A 20761-nucleotide genomic window follows, 5' to 3' on the forward strand; every position below is an offset into this window, starting at 1 on the left:
TGTCTGTGCTGAGCATTTAGCATTATTTTGTGTTTCTGAATGTTCTAAATGTTGATACCTCAGCACAACCTTTCCTTTTCCCATCTGGTTTTTACCCCAGCACTGTGCTTGCAAGACTTAGCCTGTGTTGGTACATGGAGGGACAGTCATTCATTTTAACTGTGGGTCTATCTACACAGTAGTTTATTCCTCCATTCTCCTGTTGATGGACGTGGGTAGTTTGTAGTTTTGACCATTTCGAACACTGTAGCAGTGAAAATCTTTATCCACATCTCCCTGTGCACTCATATGTCACATACAACCTTGACAACAGTTGCAGCACGTTGGAATTTATGCACCCCCTCACCCCCCCGCCATGACCTTAGAGAACTATTTAATGTCGTGGAAGCTTAGTTTCCTCATCAGTAAATTGGAGTTAAAAAAAAATTATATGCATTTGGCTGTTTTCATGTAGATGAAAAGCATCTTGCAAACTGTAAAAGACTACGTGAATATTAGCTGTTTCTTACTGGATTCTCGGGATGTTCTGAACCACTCCCACGCCAGGCACACAACCAACAGGCCCCAGCAGGGGCTGTGGTGCAGCGACAGTACAACGCACAGCAATCTGCTCACCTCCCCCCACGCCAGCCTGAGAGGCAGAGGTAGGCAAGGCTCCCCAGAGGAAGTGACACTGAGCTCAGCCCTCAAAGGCCAGTGGAGACAGAGGGTGGGAGGGAGGCCTGGGCAGAGGGAGTGACTGGTGTGAAGGAACTGACTGGCACCAGAGGGCACGGCTGGAACAGAAGAGTTCAGGACAAGGTAGTGACATAGATAAACCTGGAGAGGAGGCAGAGCCGAGACGCCATATCCTGAGGGCAACAGGGAGCCACTGCGAGTTTCAAGCAAGGGAGTAGCGGGTTCAGATCTGCATGTTAGAAAAAATGGTCTGAGGGCCTCCCCAGTGGCGCAGCGGTTGAGCGCTGGGTTGCAAAGCTGCCTGCAGCCTCTGCAGTGCCAGTTCGATCCCCGGCTGCTCCCCGGCCACCAGAGGAGGGTCCCACATGGTGTGCAGACCTCTCCTGCCACCCGCTGCTCCCCTCAGCAGTGTACTTCGGTCCTTCTGCCTGCTCTGCTCCCCGCTCTGGCTCTGGTGAATTCTCTCACCCTCCCGCGCTTCTGACTGTACCCAGTGCTTGTATAAATAAATGAATAAATAAAATAAAATAAAACTAAAAAAAGAAAAAATGGTCTGAATGAGCTCTGGAGATTGGCTGCCCAACACTGTCCCCACAAGCAACAGCACTGTATTACACACCAAAACATTTGTTAAGAGGGTAGCTCTCACGTTCATTGTTCTTCACAACTAAAAAATTCGGTCTGACCACAGTGTGGAGAGGGGGAGCATGGGGAGAAGTGGAAGTGGGGAGACCAAGGCGGGGAATGTGGAGGTGGCGCCTGTCAAGGTGGCGTGGATGCTGCAGGGGAGCTACCAGCAGAGCGGGAGGAAGGGCAGCTGATGGGAACCTCACCCCCAGATGAGATGGCTCTCCTCACTCATCTCAACCAGCCCTGTTCCGGGGCTCACTTATCTTTCAGCTCTTATCTCTGGATGATGTGAGCCCTTCTGGCATTTGGGCACCAAAAATATGGCTGGGTGCTCACCCATGAGTCCTGCGTAGACTCCACCAGCATCCAGACTGCACAGATCCCAGGGGAGGGCTGCAGGCTATCACTGGGTGGTCCTGTATGATATCTAACCATCAGATATCTAAAGCGGGACAGAGACAGGCATACATAACAGCCTCCGACCCGCCACCCCTAACTAAGAATGAGCAGAAACCCCCATCCTTAGTGCCACTCCCACCTTCCCCTGCGGCCCCTCCCATCCCTGCCAGACTAGGCCAGAACCTTTACCCTGCCCTCTCCTGACTTCACTTTTCACAACACCTGTCCCTTTCAGAGCTATAAGTTTAATGTCTGTCCTCCTGGTTGGGCTGTCAGCTCCCCAGAGGAGGCTACCCTACCAGGGCTGCATCTGCCTGCTCACTCATGCTTCCTTGGTGCCTATGACAGTCTGGCTTCAAAGGAAGTCCGGGAGCGTTTCTGAGTAGAATCAAGAGGACACACCAACTGACAGAGAGGGAAGGGTAAGGAGTATCCCAGATTTCAGAAGCCCTGAGAGAGGAAAAGGGTCTTGCCAGAGCCACCAGTAGGAGACCAAAGACCCTCTTGTATCTCTGACTTTCAGCGAGGCCTTCCTGCTCATTCCATTATGCTGCACAGAAGCCAAGAGACCAGTGTTTCCCAAAGTGTATTCCATGTAATCTGGTCTCAAGAGAGTCTAGAGGATGAACATGTTCTACAGTTAAATAAGTTGGGAAACTCGGGGTTTAATAAAATGAAGAAAGTCTGTTTACCACTGGAATGTTCAGAGTCCTTCACGTGTTCATGCGCATCTGATTCTTGGCAAAGATCACATACAGAATCCCCCACGTTTATTTGACCATGGAATTCTACCTCTGAAATGGTTTGAAATCTTTGGCCCTGTCCCCCAACTCCCAGTCATTATTATTTATTGAACATGCACTGCACAGAAATTTGTTGCAACTTTTAGGGTATTGCAGGGAACTCCTTTTTCACAAGTGAAAATAACTTCAATATATAAATGGGATAAAAATAGAACTGGTCTGGTTGAAGAGGAGCCTGTATACTCCATCTGGCCCTTGCATCACTGTTGCCATGCAAGGAACCCAGGGTCCTGTGGAGCCCAGTTCACTAGACCCTGATACAGAACTCTGAGCACAGGGTTGAAAACAGACCGGGCTTCTCGTGCCGGCCCGCCATGCAATGTGAAGCTAAGTGGGTAGCACACTGAGCTTACTTGGCCTTGCTTTTCCAGTTTATACAATGTGCTGGTTAGGCTGGATGCTTTTTGGAGTCCTGGATTTTAACCTCTGATATGTTGAGGACTGTGATTCTATGACTGTAAAATCTGAACTCTCCCATTCAATGGTTCTTGGATTCTGAGATTCCATGGTTAATATTCTGATTCTGGGACTGCCTGTAGTCAGCCTGAGCTGGTGCAGCACACCGGAGCTCAGGCTGCGAAAAGCAGAATTCATTAACTGCAGCATGCTGCCCAGGAGCGCTGGGTTCCCTGGAGAGGGCATGCCCCATGCAGGATGGAGGGGCGGGGTGGGAGGGGAGTGGTGGGTGGATGGGAATCAGCAGCCATTCAGTGGGCAGAGCAGGGAGAAGGACCCAGGTCTCCTGACTCCTGCTCTATCTTTAGATCTCCATAGCAACCGTCACCAGGGCGCCTGAGCTGAAGGCTGACTTGGCTGTGTGCAGGAAGGAGGGGCTATTGCTTGCTTTCCTGCCTCTTCTGCTGGGGAAAGGACTCTGGGCTGGGATCTTGGGCCAGGGAATGGAGACTGAAGCTGTTTGCCGCAGGAAAGGCCTGGGCCAACACAAAACAAAGGTACTCCAGGGCCCCACCTCCCTCTGAGGATGTGGTCAGGTCACAGGACCAAGTCCTTCACTGTGTCAGGCTCAGGGAACTTTCTTCTTTCAAATTCCTCCTTCAGAGGGTTCTCAGTCTCCCTCGTGGTCATCGCCTAAACACGTAGCAAGCACCTAACTTGAGCCATCACTGAGGCCCCGGCACAGACACAGTATCCATGAAATCAGGCTTTGAAACAGGCATTACCAGGCACGGTCCAACAGGAGCCCCTCCAAGCCCTCTAAACTGAGGGGTCCAGGGAAAGCCTGTGTCCCTTCTCCTGCCAATCCCTACTCACCCTGAGGCTCAGTGTGCACCTGGCTCCTTCCAGGGAGTCTCCTCCCCAGGGTCCTGTAGCCCCATCCTTCCTCCACACAGCAAGATGCCTGCCTGAGGGAGTCAGAAATGAGCTGGGGTAGATGAGAAACAGGGAGGCACTGGCTCAGAGGTAAAGACATTGGCCCAAGGTCACCTGGTAAGCGAGCACCAGGGCCAGGCCTCTTCACATCTTCTGACTCTAGTCAGTGCTCCTTCCTGTGTCCCGTAGGCTGGGCCCTGATCTGGGTTTAGGAAGGCAGGTCAAGACTAGAAGAGGAAATAGGAGTCCTCCGCCAGGCCCACATGCAGCAAGCACCTGGCCATGTCCTTGGTAAATTCGGCCGAGCCACAGACCAATGCATAGGGTTTTCTCCGACAGGAGCCCACAAGCTCTTCCACCAGGTCCTGGGTCAGGCGGCCAAAGCGGGTCTTCTCCCTGTAACTCCAGGGAAGCTGCTCCGGGGAGTTCTCCTGGGATGATGAGAAACAGTAGGAGTAAATGCTGGGAGATTCTCAGAGCCACACAGCCATTCTCTGCCAAACAAGGAAACTGAGGCAGAAGGGTTGTTGTGGTTGCTGCTCAGGTGGGGCAGGGCACTGTAAGCAATGATGGAGAGTGGGGTGGGCACAAGCTGTGATAGCGCAAACATCCACGCCAGCCTGGGGGCTCTGGGAAAGCTACCAGGATGGAATTACATCTCAGCAGTGATGTCAGGGAGGGATTGGTATGAGGCAAGCAAGTGGGGAAGAAGTGTTCATGGCAGGGGAGCTGCATGAACACAGACCCAGAGGCCAGGACAGCACAGTGTTCTTGCAGCCCTGAGCAAACCAGTGATGCCAGCACACAGTACACAGTGGGTGGGCCAGAGCACAAGGCTGTAGAGGTTGTCGTGTCCATGCAGGCTTGGACATTTTCCTGAGAGCAAAGGGGAGCAGAGAAAGGCTGGAGGTCGGGCAGTGGTGCGACAGAGTTGCCCTTGGGGGTGCAGGATCAACAACAAATTGGTAGGGTATAATTGGAGCAGAGAGACCCTGGAGGATGCCATTACTGTAGCCCAGGCAGGAAAGGGAGCAACCTGAGTCCAGGGGACATGGATGGGCAGTAGGCACCTCCCAGGCCACCTATCCCTGCTGTTGACAGCCAGCTCACTCACCTGTCCCCTGAAAGGCCACCAGCATCATTGAATCCAGGTCCGAGGTTGAAAGACCCCATATTGTTGGGGAAATTTAACTCAGCCCTCGAACCCAACAAACTGGCCATCTCCTCCATGAAGCCCTCCTTGTTGCCCCCAGCATTCCAAACACCCTCCACAAGTACCTATCCCTATAATGTGCCCCAGAGCATAGCCTACAAGGCAGGACCACCAGGTTCATACCTCCCTCTCTACCCATCACTCTGTGCCTCAGTTTCCACATCAGTAAAATGGGACTGATGGCAGCACAAGCCTCCTAAAATTATAGTGGGGATTAAATAATACACCTAACGTGTTTAGTTTAGAGTGCCAGGCACAGAGAAAAGTTCAATAAAAGGGAGCTGCTCTCAACCATTCCTGTGGTTGTCTCCCACATACAGGTGAACACCTGGAGGGCAGGGAACAGGTAGTCTTCACTTTCGTGAAGACGGCAGATGGCGAAGGGTGGAGGGAAGGAAGGCTGGCCAACAGCTGGTGACTCTGCCAGGTGCCTGCCCTTCTGCCACACTCCTTGACCAGGCTGGGCTGACAGCGCCACCTGGCAGCAGGGCCCTCCCCTCACGCCGCCCCCTTGGGCTGCGCACTAGCCTCTGCTTCTTCCCTTGGCCGTGGACACCACCGCTACTGATGTTCACCCAGCACGATCCTCTCCCGATGCTTGTGCCACGGAGAGTTCTGCCCCACAGACAGGCCCATGCACCCCGGTCCCTGGATGATGCCACTCAGTATTGGGCAGGGAAACCCATTTCCTGATACTCCCCACTCCACCCAGCCTCCAAGCCAAGGACCCCACAGTTTTTTAGGGACACTCTAAAGCTGCCTCAAAGAAGAACCAATGAGAAGGGAGCTCCAGAGTACTGGGCAATGAGGTTGATCTGAGCTACAGAGAAAAAGGCGGGGGAGGCCCCAGGTGTGGACCCCAACCTAGGGGGTGCAGGAAAGAGACACAAAGCCACAGACTAGGGGAATGTAGTTGTGAACAAAGACAGCTGAGGACTTGACTTGAGCTAAGCGGGCAAGATGGTCCCTGACTCTTCTTCCAGAGGGAAAGGTCCAGGAAGGGTCGCCTGAGTGATTGGAGGGCTTGAGGGCAGAGCTACCTCCAATTAGAATATCCTTTCCTCCATGCAAGAACACACCGTTGTATTGTTGGCAGCCTAATAAATGAACTAGGACCCAGCTTGCTCCAGCACTATGCTAAGCTCTAAGAATGTCGTGATCCAGACATGTGGCCGCTGCCTCCCAGAGCATATCATGCCTAGAAGACATGCATCATCTGCCCGCTGGCTCCAGCATAGGACCCCAGTCCACACAACCAAGAATGCTGGAGGGCGCATGGCAAGCAGCGGAGCTTTGTGGGTAAACTGGAGCTCTGGAATCACACAGCCCTAGCAGGGATCAGGGCCTGGCTTCACCCCATCCAGCTGCATGACATGGGCAGGCACGCTCAACTGAGCATTAGCGTCCTCATCGGTGTAACAAACACAACAGACTTGCTTTTCCGGCCAGGCATGCGGTGGGGCTTCACTAGTGGCGGTCACTGTGGCAGAACCAGACTGGGACATCACAGCAGCTCCTTGGGACACATGCAAGGGGTCACAGAGTCTCAACCAGGGAATCAAATCACCACCCTGGGCTTACCTGGCTGAGTACAAAGAAGGTGCGGACATTCCAGAAACGGGCCTGCTCCTGGAGGAAGGTTTTCAGGTAGATACTTTCAAAGGTCTTGAAGCAGCTGACCAGGGTGACAAAAGTCTCATCATCCGCATTGTCTGTGATGCTTTGCAGGATGGACACCATAGGGGCCAGCCCAGTCCCTGCTGCCAGCATGAGGAGCTCCCCATACTGGGGAAGAGGAGAGAGGGATGCCCAGGGTGGGTTGGGGTGAGGGTCTCATTACACCCACCCACTAGAGAGCCGTTTCTCGGCCTCACTTGAACTGCCCTACCTGAGTGTCCCATTCATTCGAGTTCCCCTTTCTACCTCCTCCAGGAATCTACCCTTGCTTCTAAAAGACTATAGTGTGATAGAACATGGAAATCTGGGGGCTACAAGGGAACATAATGATGCAGCCCATCCTACAAGAGGCTTGCTTGCCTCCTAAAACATTCCATAGGACTCTCTTTACATACTTCTGCTGACTGGGAGCCCACCACCTTCCGAGTCAGTCTGCTCTACTGCAGGCTGACTCCCCTTGACAGGAAGGTCTTCCCACTCATGCCAAGGTGATACTTGCTCCTACTAAGGACTTCCCCACCGTTTCCATCCCAGGCCTGCCCCCAGAGCTGCTGCTTCTCCCCTAGGGAAGCCCTGTGGACACAGAGGATACCATCAGCAGGTTCCACCCAGAAAACAAGGTCAAGACCACATTTATCTGGTCCCCTCCAGGGTGGGAGGGAATAGGGACAATTTCTAGTCCCTGCTTTCAAGAGCCTGGGGATACTGGGATACCCCTGGGTAAAGCATAAAGCTGAGCATGGTTAGCACTAGGAGAAGATTGTAAAAAAGTATTATTATATGTACACCCACATATCTGTAAAATGGGGGCAGCAGAACATAAAAGCTGTTGTAAGGACTGAATGTGTTAGCACACGACAAGTACTGGAATCAGAGCCTGGTATACATGCAGTACAACATGCGGATCTGACATTATCATACGCATGTAAGGGTGTGTGTGTGTATATGTCCATTTGTGGACGAGGATGTGGAGGGACACATGCTGAAATAGTAAGGCTGATATGTCTGGGTGATGGCCTACAGGTGTTCTTTATTTTCTTCTTCTTGCCTCCCTGTATCTGATGATTTTTTTTGGTAATGAACACGTACTGCATTTGTAATAAGGAAAAAACCAATAAAAGCTATTTTTAAATTAAACAAAAAAAAAAGAATAGAGAAGAAGGAATGATTCATTCTTTTCTATTTGCTTTTGCTTGGCTTGGCTTTCCTAATTATAAAGGTAATAGGTGTTCATTGTGGATAATTTGGAAAGTATAATGAAGAAAATAAAAATCACCCATAATTCTACCACCCAGAGCTGCTAACATTTCATTGCATTTTCTTTTCATATTTTTCCTATGCATTTTAATTTCTCTTCCCAATCTGTTGTATATTCATTTTGTACCTAGCACTTGTCACTTGATCTTATAAGAATATAACACCATTTATAAACATAATTCTAAAATGCAGAATAATATTCTATCAAGTCTCTGTAACTCGATACACTGAACTATTCCCCTGTTGTTGGGTATTCACACATCTCCAATTACCTGCTCCTGAGCAGCAAGTCAGGGGTAGCTTTAGGGAGTGGTTTCTATAGCCCTGTGACTGGAACGTGAAACTGTAAAGAAATTTGAGGGGCTGATGGGATGGGGTCCTAAACACTAAGTACTTGGGTCTGGGTTTCCCTAAGCAATGGGCAGCCACAGATACCTCTGAAGCACGGGCGGACAGTTCTGTTTTCTAGTGCCTGTTTCATCTCTTCCCATGCCCACCCCCAGTGGTGGTCTTAGGATCCGGTTTCAGCTCAGGGAGAATGGCAGAGTGAGACCTGTGTGTTGCAACCTGAAACTATAATCCTGAAGTCTGAGCTGCAGGGGTCTCTGAAGACTTAGTGTGCTGGCACTAACCTGGTTTGGTTTATAGACAAAGCCTCCAAAGGGTCCCCTCCAGAAAGCCGTGTCTCCTGCTTTCCAGGACTCGATGTAGCGGGACATCAGCCCAGTCTGGTAGCACTGGGAACAAAGAGAGGAGACCTTATTGGGACAGGCACATGCTGCTAATACAAACTGCAACAGACATTAATGGGAGCCCTTCCTGCATGCTAAGTACTTTATATGTGTCATGTCATTTAATCCTCCTGATCACCCCATGAAATTGGTACTGTCAATTTCAGATGAAGTTGATGAAGTCAAGAAGTTTACACAGAAGGAAACTGGAGACTGGGATGAGGATCTACAAACTTAACTACACAGGTCTCAAGCCCAGATAACTACAGGGACCATGCAGGCAACGTCATTGAGTGAAGAACTGGGTATGAGACAATTAACGGCCATTAACACTCTTGTCTCAGTGTCAGGGAGACAAGAGGGAGTGGTGTGGATTGTGGTAACTTGGTGAGTAAATACTCTTATCTCAAGGAGGAAACCACTTTGCAGATTCTAGTACAGATCACTGTAGTACAGATCATTTTGCAGATCATTGTGTGTGTCAGCCAATGATGCCAGGCCTTTTGATTTTCCAAGAGGGGCAAAACATCCATATGTAAAATCCCCCATTTTTGAAAAGCTAACAATTAATTCAACTTTTTAAAACACTGTGCAGGCCAAAACCAAATATATTTATAGGACAGAATTAGTTTTTAGGCCAATCATTTGCCATCTTTGCATTATCCTACACTATCTCCTGACTGGATAAAATAAATGAAGGTTGTAAAAGGGATTCCTCCATGGGGAAAGGGCAGTTTACATTTCCTGGGGGCCTTCCCACTCTGTGCCAGCTGCCATGCTGGAGCTGCAGGGGAGACAGCTGGAACTTAAATTCCATGAATGCAGCTGATGCCTAAACCAGTGCTTGATTAATATCTGAATGAATGAATTAGTCAATTAAACTAGAGCTCCCCTTAAGGAGCTCACAATCTTGGAGGGATCTAAATCTCAGATATATACAAAGTAGAAACTCTCACTACATGAGAAGAACAAAGTGCTAGGAAATCCCTGAGAAGATACTACTTCTATGTATCAGTATCAAGGACAGCTTCCTGGAGGAGGAAGCGTTTGAGCTAGACCTTGAAGGATGGGCAAGATTGTTCACTGGGGATGGGAGTAGAAGGACAGAGAGAATTCTGGGCATCAGATGAGGTGTGGTAAGAGGTAAGATAGTCTAGCTCATGTCCTGGGGAGAGCATAGTAGAATGAGGTGAGGGGGGAAGTAGTAGGAGACAGGAGGGCTAGGTGTTTGGAGAGAGATTATAACCAGGCTTGAAGGAGAAACTGAGCTTTGATCACCAGACATGCTTTAAGCACCCACAGCTACCCTGGTTCCTCCCTGACTTCTTAGGGCACCATATGCATAAAGCAAGGAAGGTGCCTCTCACTGTACCATTTTTCTCCTAACTTGCTGGAGGTTGTAACTCAGAACACACCTTGTTTTCTCACTCCAGTCTTAGGAGAGGCACAGCCCCAGCTATGGTCACAGAGACTTATGGCAGATAGCACTCAAGGAGAAGAAAAAGATTTCTCTGGGTCTCCAGAACCTACACAAAGCCTGGCTCAATACCCATTTGTTAAATATAACTGACAATGAACTTGTTTTTCCACTTGGGATCATATCACCCAAAGGGCCTTGGGACAACAGGATGATCTCTCTGAGCTTCAGTTTCTTCATCTGTAAAATGGGGATAATATGACCTACTCTGTGGGATGGTTGTGAGGCCGAACTAAGGCAGTGAAAAGAAAGAGCCAGAGCAGTGCCTGGTGCCCAGAAGTGCGAACAAAATGGGAGTTCCTCCTTCCCAGCTACATGGTAGGATGAATGTAAAAAAATCCATCTGCCTTCCCAATTTGCGAAGACGTTTCCAGCTCTTCCTAGCCAGCGGCTTAGGGATAATTAAGCATCTCTCCAAAGAGAGGCTTTCTGGTAAACGAAGGAGAAAATCAGCCTTGCAGCTGGGAGGGATCCAGCTGCCCTGAAGAACTGTCTCCAGGCTTATCCTTTCAACAGAAACACACCCAGACAAGCAGCTTGGGGAAGCAGGTCATTTGGAGAGGATTTGTGGAATCTCCCAGACAAACAGTTGCGTGGAGAAGGGATCCCATCCAAGCTTATGTGTGAGGGAATAAACAGTCAGGCTGTGAAGCCGGGCAGGGAAGGCGGGAGCCAGAGACGACACGGAGGTCTTGGAGTCAGGGCGTCAGGGCTCACTCATGAGCGGCACTTCTTACTACCTGTGGAGCTGGGGGTCTCTTGGGGCCTCAGCTTACTTGTCAACGAAATGGGGACAAGAATTCCTGTCTGGGGCCTCCCCGGTGGCGCAGCGGTTGAGCGCTGGGTTGCGAAGCTGCCGGCGACCTCTGCAGCGCAGCAGTTCGTTCCCCGGCTGCTCCCCGGCCACCGGAGGAGGGTCCACATGGCGCGCAGACCTCTCCTGCCGCCCGCTGCTCCCCTCAGCAGTGTATTTCGGTCCTTCTGCCTGCTCTGCTCCCCGCTCTGGCTCTGGTGAATTCTCTCGCCCTCCCGCGCTTCTGACTGTACCCAGTGCACGTATAAACAAAACAAACAAACAAACAAACAAATAAATAAATAAATAAATAAAAACATGCCTCTATAAATAAAAAAAAAAAAATGTGTTTAAAAAAAAAAAAAAAAGAATTCCTGTCTGAAAAGGGGATAAATGACCGAAAGCTATTCTTACATACTGACATTCCCTAGGATTCCTGTTTGGGAAATCATGATGTAGAACTCTGTATTAGATTGATGCATATGAAGCTGCTATTTCTGTAAGACAAAAACGTTAGTGCATCAGCAGTTTCGTTGAGCTCAACCTTATAACTGTTTTCCACACAACTGGACCTTCATGACTTCCAACGCATGTGTTATCCATCCCTTGGGTCTTTGGGGTGTTAGCTCCCTGTGTTCATTTCATCTCTGCCACTTTCCCACCCACCTCAGTTGCCCCATCAAGCACCTGTTCTTTGCCACTTACACAGGGTACAGCTCTGACCGGCTATCTGCCCCTCAGGCCGGAATGCCACGTCCTCAAAGTCTAGATCGAATGCTCTAGCCTCCCGCCCATCTCCCTGTGAGGTGATCTCAGGTTAGTTAGGTCCATAAGGTCCTTCTCGTCTCCTACCTTCTGCCTGCAAATTCCCTTCTATTCCAGGACAAATGACAAGCAGTCCCCCAAATCATGCCTCTGCACTGCTGTATGTGTTGTCCCAGCACTCGGGTTTCTTCTTTCCATATCTCCCCTCTACTTCCCCAATGCTTAACTTAAACATGTGTCTTCCCTGCACCCCCAGCTTCCTGTCGTAGCGCTGACCACATTGTCCTGTCCTGGCCTGGTCCCCTTCTGAGGGCAGGCACTGTGTGTGATTCATCTCTCGACCCTGGTGCCAAGGACACAGTAGATGCCAGGTGACTTGGTTGCCCACTCTTCACCATTTCTTCTCCCCTCAACTCCCCATCTCTCCTAGCCTTGCTGAGTGTTCATCATCCACAGGTGAGAGGTGAGAAAGAGCAGCTTTACCTTTCTCAGTCTGAGCTCCTTTCTGGGCAATCTGTCAGGAACCTGCCCTCTGCTGGTGGTCCAGCAGCACCCCCACCCCAGGAAAGGTGAGGATGCCTCCTTCACCTGCCCCTGCTGGTCCCTCAAGCAGCCTCCTCCCACGTGAGCACTGGCTTTTCCCACATTGGAGGGCACTGCCCCATCCCAACCAAGCTGGCAAACAAGGGCCCTTGTCCATAGAATCTTAGAGCACCCATAAGTCAACTCACCTTGATTAAAACTTCAAAGTAGCCCTTTGCGTTGGCAGGGCTGGTGGGCGTATATGCTCTCTGAATCTCTAAGTCATCTACTCTCCCTCTGGGAAAGAGAAGCACTCAGTCAGGCACTCAACAAACCCTGGTGGGTGCCTACTCTGTACTGTGCTGGTGAAAATGAAGGTGCAGCCTGGTCAGTCCGAGGTCCTCGTTGAGGGGCAGGCAAGGTGAAGCAGGGGAAAAAAGAGAACACAGCTCCCACTATTATGTGACAGCCTGGGCAAGGCATCTGACCCCTCAGCTTTCCCTTCTGGAAAACGGGGACAAACATCTGTGTTCCCGTTGTGTCGCTACACTGGGATCACAGAGGGGCATACATTCTGTGATGTGAGTTGTTTGGGGGACATCACTGTGGCTTTTCCTGAGCACAGAATAACAAAGCCATACAGAACTATAACATTTACTAAACATCCCACTGCCATGTGCCAGAAGCCTTGGAACTGGATCATCCAAGGTGCCCTAGTCCCAAGCCCAACCCCACACACAATCCTTCTCCACAATGTTAACAGGGGTCAGATGATAACCAGGAGTAGAGCAGCCAACTTGTGTTAAATGCCTACTGTGCACCAAGAAAATTACATGCATGACTTCATTTAATTCAGACAATAATCCAAATGAGGACACCTAGGCTTAGAGAAGGGATGTCAAGTTGCCCAAGGTCACACAGCTAGAATCCATCCTGTCTGACTCCAGAGCCAAGACCCTCACCACTACTCCTCAGAGCCTCCCAGGAGCACCACACACTCCTCTCTCACATCTTACTACGTGCAAAACTCTCTTCTCTGAGGTATGCAAAGATGACAAAGGTGTCATCTTAATAAATCAAAAGCAGGAGAGCTGGGAAAAAATAGTCAATAAATGCTTATAGAACACATGAGGAACGAACAACAACAAAAAAAAACTATGGTGTGGCTCAGATGCAAAGCACACATGGCGTTTGCTACAATAGGTAAAAGTTGAGGTGCTACAGAGGAAGCAGCCACTCTCTGCTGGGGCACCGAAGAAGGCGTCCTGGAGCTGGGTATTAAAGGATGACCAGGCCATCAAGGCCTGGAAGGGACATGGGACAGGAAAGGAAGTAATTCCAGGCAGAGGGGAAAGGCTAGGCAAAAGCTCAGGGGTAGTATGATGTAGGTCTTCTCAGGAACTGGTGAGTGGATCATGAGGTTGGAACAAAGGGGCAAGAATGGGGGAAGGGAGAATTTGGAAGAATGGAAGCTGGGGCTGAGTTAGGATGTTCGTGGGGAGGCATCATGGAGCACAGGAGATGTCTGAGCAGGGAGGGACACGGTCTGCCATGTGTGTTAGGAATGTCACTGGAGTCAGTGAGAGTGGAAGAAGGGGTATGGCTTACAGGCAGGGAGTTCTGGGCATCCCTGAGGGATGGAGCTATGCATGGGGCTATGAACTGCCCTGTGGCCCCGCTTGTCCCCTAGAATGGTGAGCTCTGAGGACCACCAGCTGGGCCAGAGGCATGAAGGAGCTGGGTACAAACACTATGGGTCAGTACAAGACAAATGGCCAGAGTGTGACCATAAACACACTCGCTTCTGGTTTTCCTGCTCATCCTCTGGCTGCGTCTCCTGTTTCCCTTCTCTTGCCAATACCATAAATGTGGCATTGCCAGGGTTTAGTCCTCTGCCCTTCCCCCTTCCCCAACAAGCTCCCAAATGCCATGTAGGTGTTTGTTCATGATTCCCACATCCAGAGTGACCCCCACACCCACATCTGCAGCTCAGATCTCCCTGCTGGGTCTCATACTCTGGCAGCCCACTATCTGGAGGCCCCAGAGGGTCTTGTCCCCGGGCAGGTAGGGGTGGGGATTGAGGAGAGAGGAGAGTGCAAAAATAAGCCGAGAGGAAGAGGGAACATCAGAGGAGTGGCTAGGAGTTTAAATGGGGAGCCAGGCTGTATTTGAGTCCTGACTCCACAATTCATTGGTTGTGAGACACTGGCAAGTCCCTTATTCTTAATGACAGTGTCCTTTCCATCAACTGGCGCTAATCATATTAGGTAAATGCCTCAGGCTCTAGAGCCAGACTATTTGCCTTCAAATCCTGGTTCAAACAATTCCTAACTGTGTGACCTTGGGCAAGTTACCGAACCTCTCTGACTTGTGTTTTCACTCGTGCATGATAACTGCACCTACCAGATAGGATTCTATGAGGTTTCAATGACTTTATGTACATAAGTACACAGAACTGTGCAATGGATAGTAGGTGCTACAAAGTATTTGCTGTTATTAGCATGCATTATGAAAATGCATTATCTAGTTCAATCCCAAGAACCCTCTGAGTCACATATTATTATATCTACTTTGAAAAGGACAAATGGAGGCTTAAGGGAGGTTGTGCAAGTTGCCTTAGGCCACAGAGCCAGCAAATGGCAAAGCAGGACTGCAAAGCTCTGGTCCTCTCCCTACCTGACGTACCGTAGGATGAGGTGCTGGCCAGGTCGCAGGCCGAGCTGGCTGTTCCCGGGCAGTGCAAACCGGACTTGGTAGGTGTCCTTAGTGAGTTTGCTTATGGCACTGATGCGGAAAGCCAGGAAGGTCTCTGGGCTCAGCTTGGAGGGGGAGCTCTGCAACAGAAAAAAAAAAACCCACAGCTAGAAGCCGGGATGTAAGGGATATGTAAGCATCCTCAAACATGCTTCCCGCCTCCCCAAGAAAAAGCTGGGTTGGCCAGTGAGTCATCTGGATGACAGTGAGATGTCTTACCTTACTGCCCTTTCATGCACATCTACAAAAGCCAGAGCGCCAGACTGAGCTTACCCTCCTTTTCTACCTTCCATAGCTCCTCTCAGCCCTGGGATAATGTGAGCTTCTTAGCTGGATACTCAAGCATGACTCTCAAGCCTCACTTTAGCTCCCATGCATCAGATGCCAGACTTCTCTGTGACCTTCCAAGAAAACCCTGCTGCTTCCTAACTATGTCTTTGTTTGCTCAGACTGTGCCTTCTATCTAGAGTACTCACCTCCAACTTATGAAAGATGTGCAGAATTTAGATGGATGGTCCTCAAAAGATGATCTAATTCTATATCCTTATTTTACATAGGCCTGAGTGGTAGCAGCTTACTTGTCCAAGGTGATACCACAAATTGGGACTCAAATTTAGGTTTTCTAAGTTTTAACTCACTGCTCTTAACATTCCACACACCTGTACCTCTTCCAAGAAGTCTTCCCTGAATACATGATCAACAAATCTCTGTGTTCTGTAAAATGCCTATACCTACCCGATTCACGCCTAGGAACCTCTCTATACACCCCCTTCATTCCCACAGCCCCTGCCATGCCTGAACAGTCAGGGAAAGCGGCCCCAAGCATTTTCACAGCACAGGGATCACCCAGGTAGGTGCCACCACACCAGTCCTCCTGTCTAAGGAGCAATTCTCCCTCACCTGTGGCTCCTTCCCAGTCAGCAGGTTCCTGTCCTTGCAGGCTCGGGCAGTTTCCCACCTGGCCAGGTCTCGGTGATAGAGGTCAAACACACAGGGAGAGCAGCCACTGCCGCAGCACTGGGAGGGCAAGGGCTCGACAGGCCGAAGCTGCAGCCACATGTCCTCATCATCGTCTTCCTCCTGCTGGTCCATCATCAGCCTGGCCTGCGCAGCCCGGACAAGAGGGAGAACAACTGGGTGCTCTTTGCAGAGCAGGCCTGGCCCAGTGAGGAGGCCCTGCTCCCTTGCTAGCCTGCCACTTGTCACTTGTCTCTTCTATCCCTCCCATTCTCCCCAGGGCCTGCTAAGCTCTGTGTGAACACTGGGCACAGGAGGAATCCATTCTTGGAAGGCAGGCGGACAGGACACGACAACCTGGCAACCAAGGTATCCAGACTTCTTCCTGGGCTCTGAGTACTGGACAAACACCTTACAAAGAAAAATCCCATTGAATTTAAAGATTTTTAAAGATAAAGTAAAACATTTATATATATAATTATTATAAAAATATTTTAAAATATGATAACAATACCTTTGTTACCACCAATCCAGACTAAAAAGAACCTTGCCAGCATCCTAGAAGCTATTCATCTGTGTCTCTTCGTGATCACAGCCACCTACCCCGGCAGCCACCTGTGGCTCTCTGTATGATCATTCCCTTGCTTTTCTTTAGTCTTGCCACCTTGCTGGCAACCTTAACCACTACAGTTCAGCTTTGCCCAGTTCTTACCTTTGTGTGGATAGAATCACCCCTGTATTCTTCTGTGTTTTTTTTTTTTTTTCTACTCAGCATTGATGGTGAGTCACTCACCAAATTGCTGTAACTCACTTAATCTTTACAACAATGTCAGGACTAGAGGAGATGGAGAGAGGAGTCTGGAGAGGTTTAATAACTTTCCCAAGATCACATAGCTCCTAAAATGGTAGCACTGAGATTTAACTTCAATTTCTCTGGTGTCAGAACATATTGCTCCTCAACCACAGGAAAACAGGAGGAGATTGTGACAGTCCAGGTGAGATGTCACGAAGACCTGGACCAGGGCAGCTTCAGGGGGAATAAGAGGACAGGGGTGAACTAGAAAAACAGTTAATAGGACTTAAAGACTAACATAATGTGAAGTGAGGGGAAGAGGGGTTGAAGGGACATCCAGATGTCTGGATCGGGTCTCTGGGTGGACAGTGAGATCAAGAAGTTGAGTTTTAGGGGAGGGGAGAGATGACAAGTTCAGTTTGAGGCTTGATGAGTACTGGTGAGGCTTCTAAGTGCAAAATCCAGGTGTCAGTTAGATCACAGAGGTCTAGGTATGTGAGTGCAGACGGAAAGCTGGGTAACAGACACCAAGTAGGGACAAGTGGGCAGAGGGAACAATCGGTGCATGCTAGAGCCTCTGTGAAGGCTGGTGTGCCTTCACCCATCCTGTAAGCACTCACCACACTTGCTCCAGCCCTGGCCATCGTGGTGGACGCACAACACTTTTCAAATGCATGAATCTCTGCCTCATAGCGTTTCCCACTGTTCATAAATGACATGTTCACGTCTTCCTATTCTTTGAGACTATGAACTCCTTGAGGGTAGAAATCTGCTTTCAATTCATTTCATGAAACATCATAGTAGCTCTTTAAAAATACACATTATATGGAAGGAAGGAAGGGAGGGAGGGAGCTAGGGAAGAAGGGTGAAGAAGGGAGTTTGGTTTCAGGACTATTAGGTAAACAGTCTGAACGACAGATCAGTGAGAAAAGCTGAATGGATAGATTTATTCTGAGATGTTTCTGGGAGGGCAGTCGGGGTTTATCAAGGTTCTCCATATTTACATGTGGAATTCTATAGTTTATATAGAAATAGACCTGATTGTCACATCTGCAAGCAAACTATTCACTTAAAATTTTGCAGGTAAAGCAATATGAAAGAGGTTGTTCCCTCCATCTTGTCTGAGAGCAGCAGGGCAAACCTGATGTCACAGAACATTATTTGATGTAAATATCATTCCGCTACAATGCAACTACTTCTAAGAGCACCAGTCTTTGATTTCTTTCTATTCATTCCAGCGACACTTTCTCTGCAGGGGCTGAGTATTTACTGCTGCAGAGGTGCCGGGGAGCAGAGTGAGTGACACTCGTTTCTGCCCTGAAATTCCTGGTCTAGTGGGAGAATCATTCACAAAACAGATAGTTGTTGTAACAATAGATGCCACTTACTGGGCCAGAGTCTGTGCAAAGTGCTTTGTACTGTCTCACTCACCAACCCAAAAGTTAAGCAGACCACTTCCTCATTTTACAGAGGATAAATCTGTGCCCAGGTCAGGAAACCAGAAGCGGTAAGACTGCTACATGCACCTAGGCTTTGTGTGCCCCCAGGTTGCTTTCTCACTGGACTTCTACAAGGCAGGGCACAGTGTGTCTTCATCTATAATTCCCAGCGCCTGGCACTGTGCTGGCACAGAACAGGGGACTGAACTATCAAACTGTCAATGAATTCTATGTGTACCCAGAAACTTTCCAAAGGCACTAATTTCATTCATGCATAAAGTGGTAGGATCAAGGTGTGGGTCAAATTGTGGAACAGCAGATAGGCAAACGGCCAACCTGCTGGAGTACAGGAAAGTCCTGTTACTTGTTTATCAACAACTTCCTCAGAGTCTTTTTTTTTTTTTTGGTAATTTATTTTTGCATACAAGAGCCGGGGTGTAGGCTAGAAGTGTAGCAGGGGTGAGAGGAATCACCAGAGACAGAGTGGGGAGCAGAACAGGTGGATCTACTGAAATATACTGCTAAGGGGAGCAGCGGGGGAGACAGGAGAGGTCTGCTGCGCCATGTGGGTCACCTCCCTGGCCGGGGAGCTTTATAGTGCTGAGACTTAACCCTTTGTGCCACCAGGGAGGCCCCCTACCCAGAATCTTAACCTATAAAATCTTTTCCACTTTACCTGCTTCCCATGACTCTTCACATTGGAGTTTTCAAAGGTCCTAAAGGATGTGTTTCCGGTCTCCCCTATACCATCCACCAGAACACTGGTCCCCTGCTTAGCAACCTTAAGTAACTCCCCATTGCCCGCTAGTGCCCAAGGTTCTCCCTGATCAGAGCCTGCCAAATTCTCTTACTTAATATCACTAGTTTTAGGGGGCAGTCTCTCTGTGTGTAGTCTTTCTTTTAGAGAAGGAAGGGTTTGGCTTCAGAATATCTAGCTCTACTGATCAGGAGCTTTATGATTTTGGGAAGGTTTGGCAACCTTGCAGGCAAGGACTGGGGTCTTATTCTTTCTGTATTCTACCACTAAGGACAAGCCTGGCACATGGAAAGCGCTGGTGACTGATGAGTGCTCAGTAAGTTTACCAATAAGGTCTGGAACCAGGGACAGGGCTTAGTGCTGGGACATAGCAGAGGTAAACAATATACGGTCTCTACCTTCCCAGAGCTTGCAGCTTAGCATGGTGTTACATCAGTTTAAAACAGTTTTATTGTATGCTTTGTACCAGGTATGTATAACAAATGAATGGAATCTGGTCCACTCTTTATGTTGATTTCTTACTCTTGGGGTCTTTGCAAGATGAAATGAGATATGTAAAAGAACTGTTAACTGTAAATGTTTACATAGCAGGGGGGTTATCCATATCAACATTTGCCTTAAATTCACCTTCTGCATGTTTTAATCATTGTACCTTCCCTAGTGTATTGGAAATGGTAGAGAAGTTGGCCGTGTCAGTCATAAATTTTAAAGTCTGGATTCATGCCTCTTCTCAGCCTCTGCCTTTTCAATCTGAAAGGCACCAGTTTTAAGCCAGGCTAAGACACATGATATTGCCTGGATGACTCTCCCCACCCTTTAGCCCTTACCTAAAGGTCACTTCCCCTCAAGGCCTGCCTAAACCTCCCACTTCTCATTCTCTATCATGTCCCTGCCTGTTTCTGTAATGTACTCATTAAATGACATATTTACTATGTTCCAGGCACTGTTCCAGGAGCAAGGCAGACAGTTGTGAAGAAACATACTCCTGCACTCACAGAGCTTGCATTCTAGGGAGAGAGTGATTAAACAAGTTCTAAATGGAAAACATGTTATTATCAAAATACTAAAGAGAATAACTAGGGAAAAAGGATAGTGTTTGTATTGCAACTGCTTATTTATGTACTTCTGTTTACACGTTTTTTGTTTCTCCCACATTTGTTCTTTTTTTTCATTGCCTCTTTGATCAGGTCTTTATACAAAACTAGCTGTCCAAAATGATCTGCCCTCGTACAAACCTGAGGCTCAGCACAGAACCCGACACAGTGGACAACTGACAAGTGTACCGCAAGGAGCAAAGGTACACCTCCATGGCTCTGACCTTGTCACTAGGAGGCGGAAAGGGAAATACCAACAAAGAGGAGACTCACTTTCGGCGCTGAGGAAGAGGCGTGCAGCGGGAGCAGTTGGGTGCAAGTCTGGTGTGGCAGCCTGGGCTACTCTCCGGCTCAGGGAAGGGCAGTGGTAAAAGCACCCATGGTAAAGAGAAGTGTGTGGAGAGGAAAGGAAATTTACAGCGCACCCTCTACGTGTCGACGAGCTTAGACATTTCTATGCCTACTTTTTATGGCAAGGAACACTGGGGCTCAGAGGGAAGTGCCCGGTCTGAGCGCTAAGGGCTAGGAGGAGATCAAAGTGGCCCTGATCTCAGGTTTGAAGTCCTGGCGTTCTCGCCCTAGTCCCGCCCCATCCCCTACCACGACCACTCACCTACGCTCCCGGGCTTCCCCCACACTTGAGCATTCTCCAGGTTTCCCACCCATTCCACCTCCCCCAGGGAGGCGGGG

At 49.2% G+C, this 20761-nt stretch overlaps 1 protein-coding gene across 4 annotated transcripts; it reads right to left on the reverse strand.

Annotated features, from left to right (window-relative positions):
- Positions 1-1901: 1901 nt before the first annotated feature.
- On the reverse strand, positions 1902-20723 carry LOC119236292 (NADH-cytochrome b5 reductase-like). 4 transcript variants are annotated; one of them, XM_037500068.2, is made up of 7 exons: positions 20685-20723; positions 15932-16135; positions 14963-15111; positions 12487-12574; positions 8622-8726; positions 6637-6840; positions 1902-4273 (listed from the first exon to the last, which is right to left on the reverse strand). In XM_037500068.2, exons 2-7 carry the CDS (start codon positions 16124-16126, stop codon positions 4070-4072), a joined length of 945 nt encoding a protein of 314 aa, XP_037355965.1. In that variant the 5' UTR covers positions 16127-16135; positions 20685-20723; the 3' UTR covers positions 1902-4069. The 4 variants fall into 4 exon arrangements, with proteins under 4 accessions (XP_037355965.1, XP_054547352.1, XP_037355964.1 ...); XM_054691377.1 differs by having other exon boundaries at positions 14954-15111; XM_037500067.2 differs by lacking the exon at positions 20685-20723 and adding an exon at positions 20345-20641 and having other exon boundaries at positions 14954-15111.
- Between the last annotated feature and the right edge of the window lie 38 nt (positions 20724-20761).

The sequence above is a fragment of the Talpa occidentalis genome, unplaced genomic scaffold (assembly GCF_014898055.3).
Source record: "Talpa occidentalis isolate TD23 unplaced genomic scaffold, MPIMG_talOcc4v2.1 talOcc4.9, whole genome shotgun sequence".
Taxonomy (NCBI): Eukaryota; Metazoa; Chordata; class Mammalia; order Eulipotyphla; family Talpidae; genus Talpa; species Talpa occidentalis.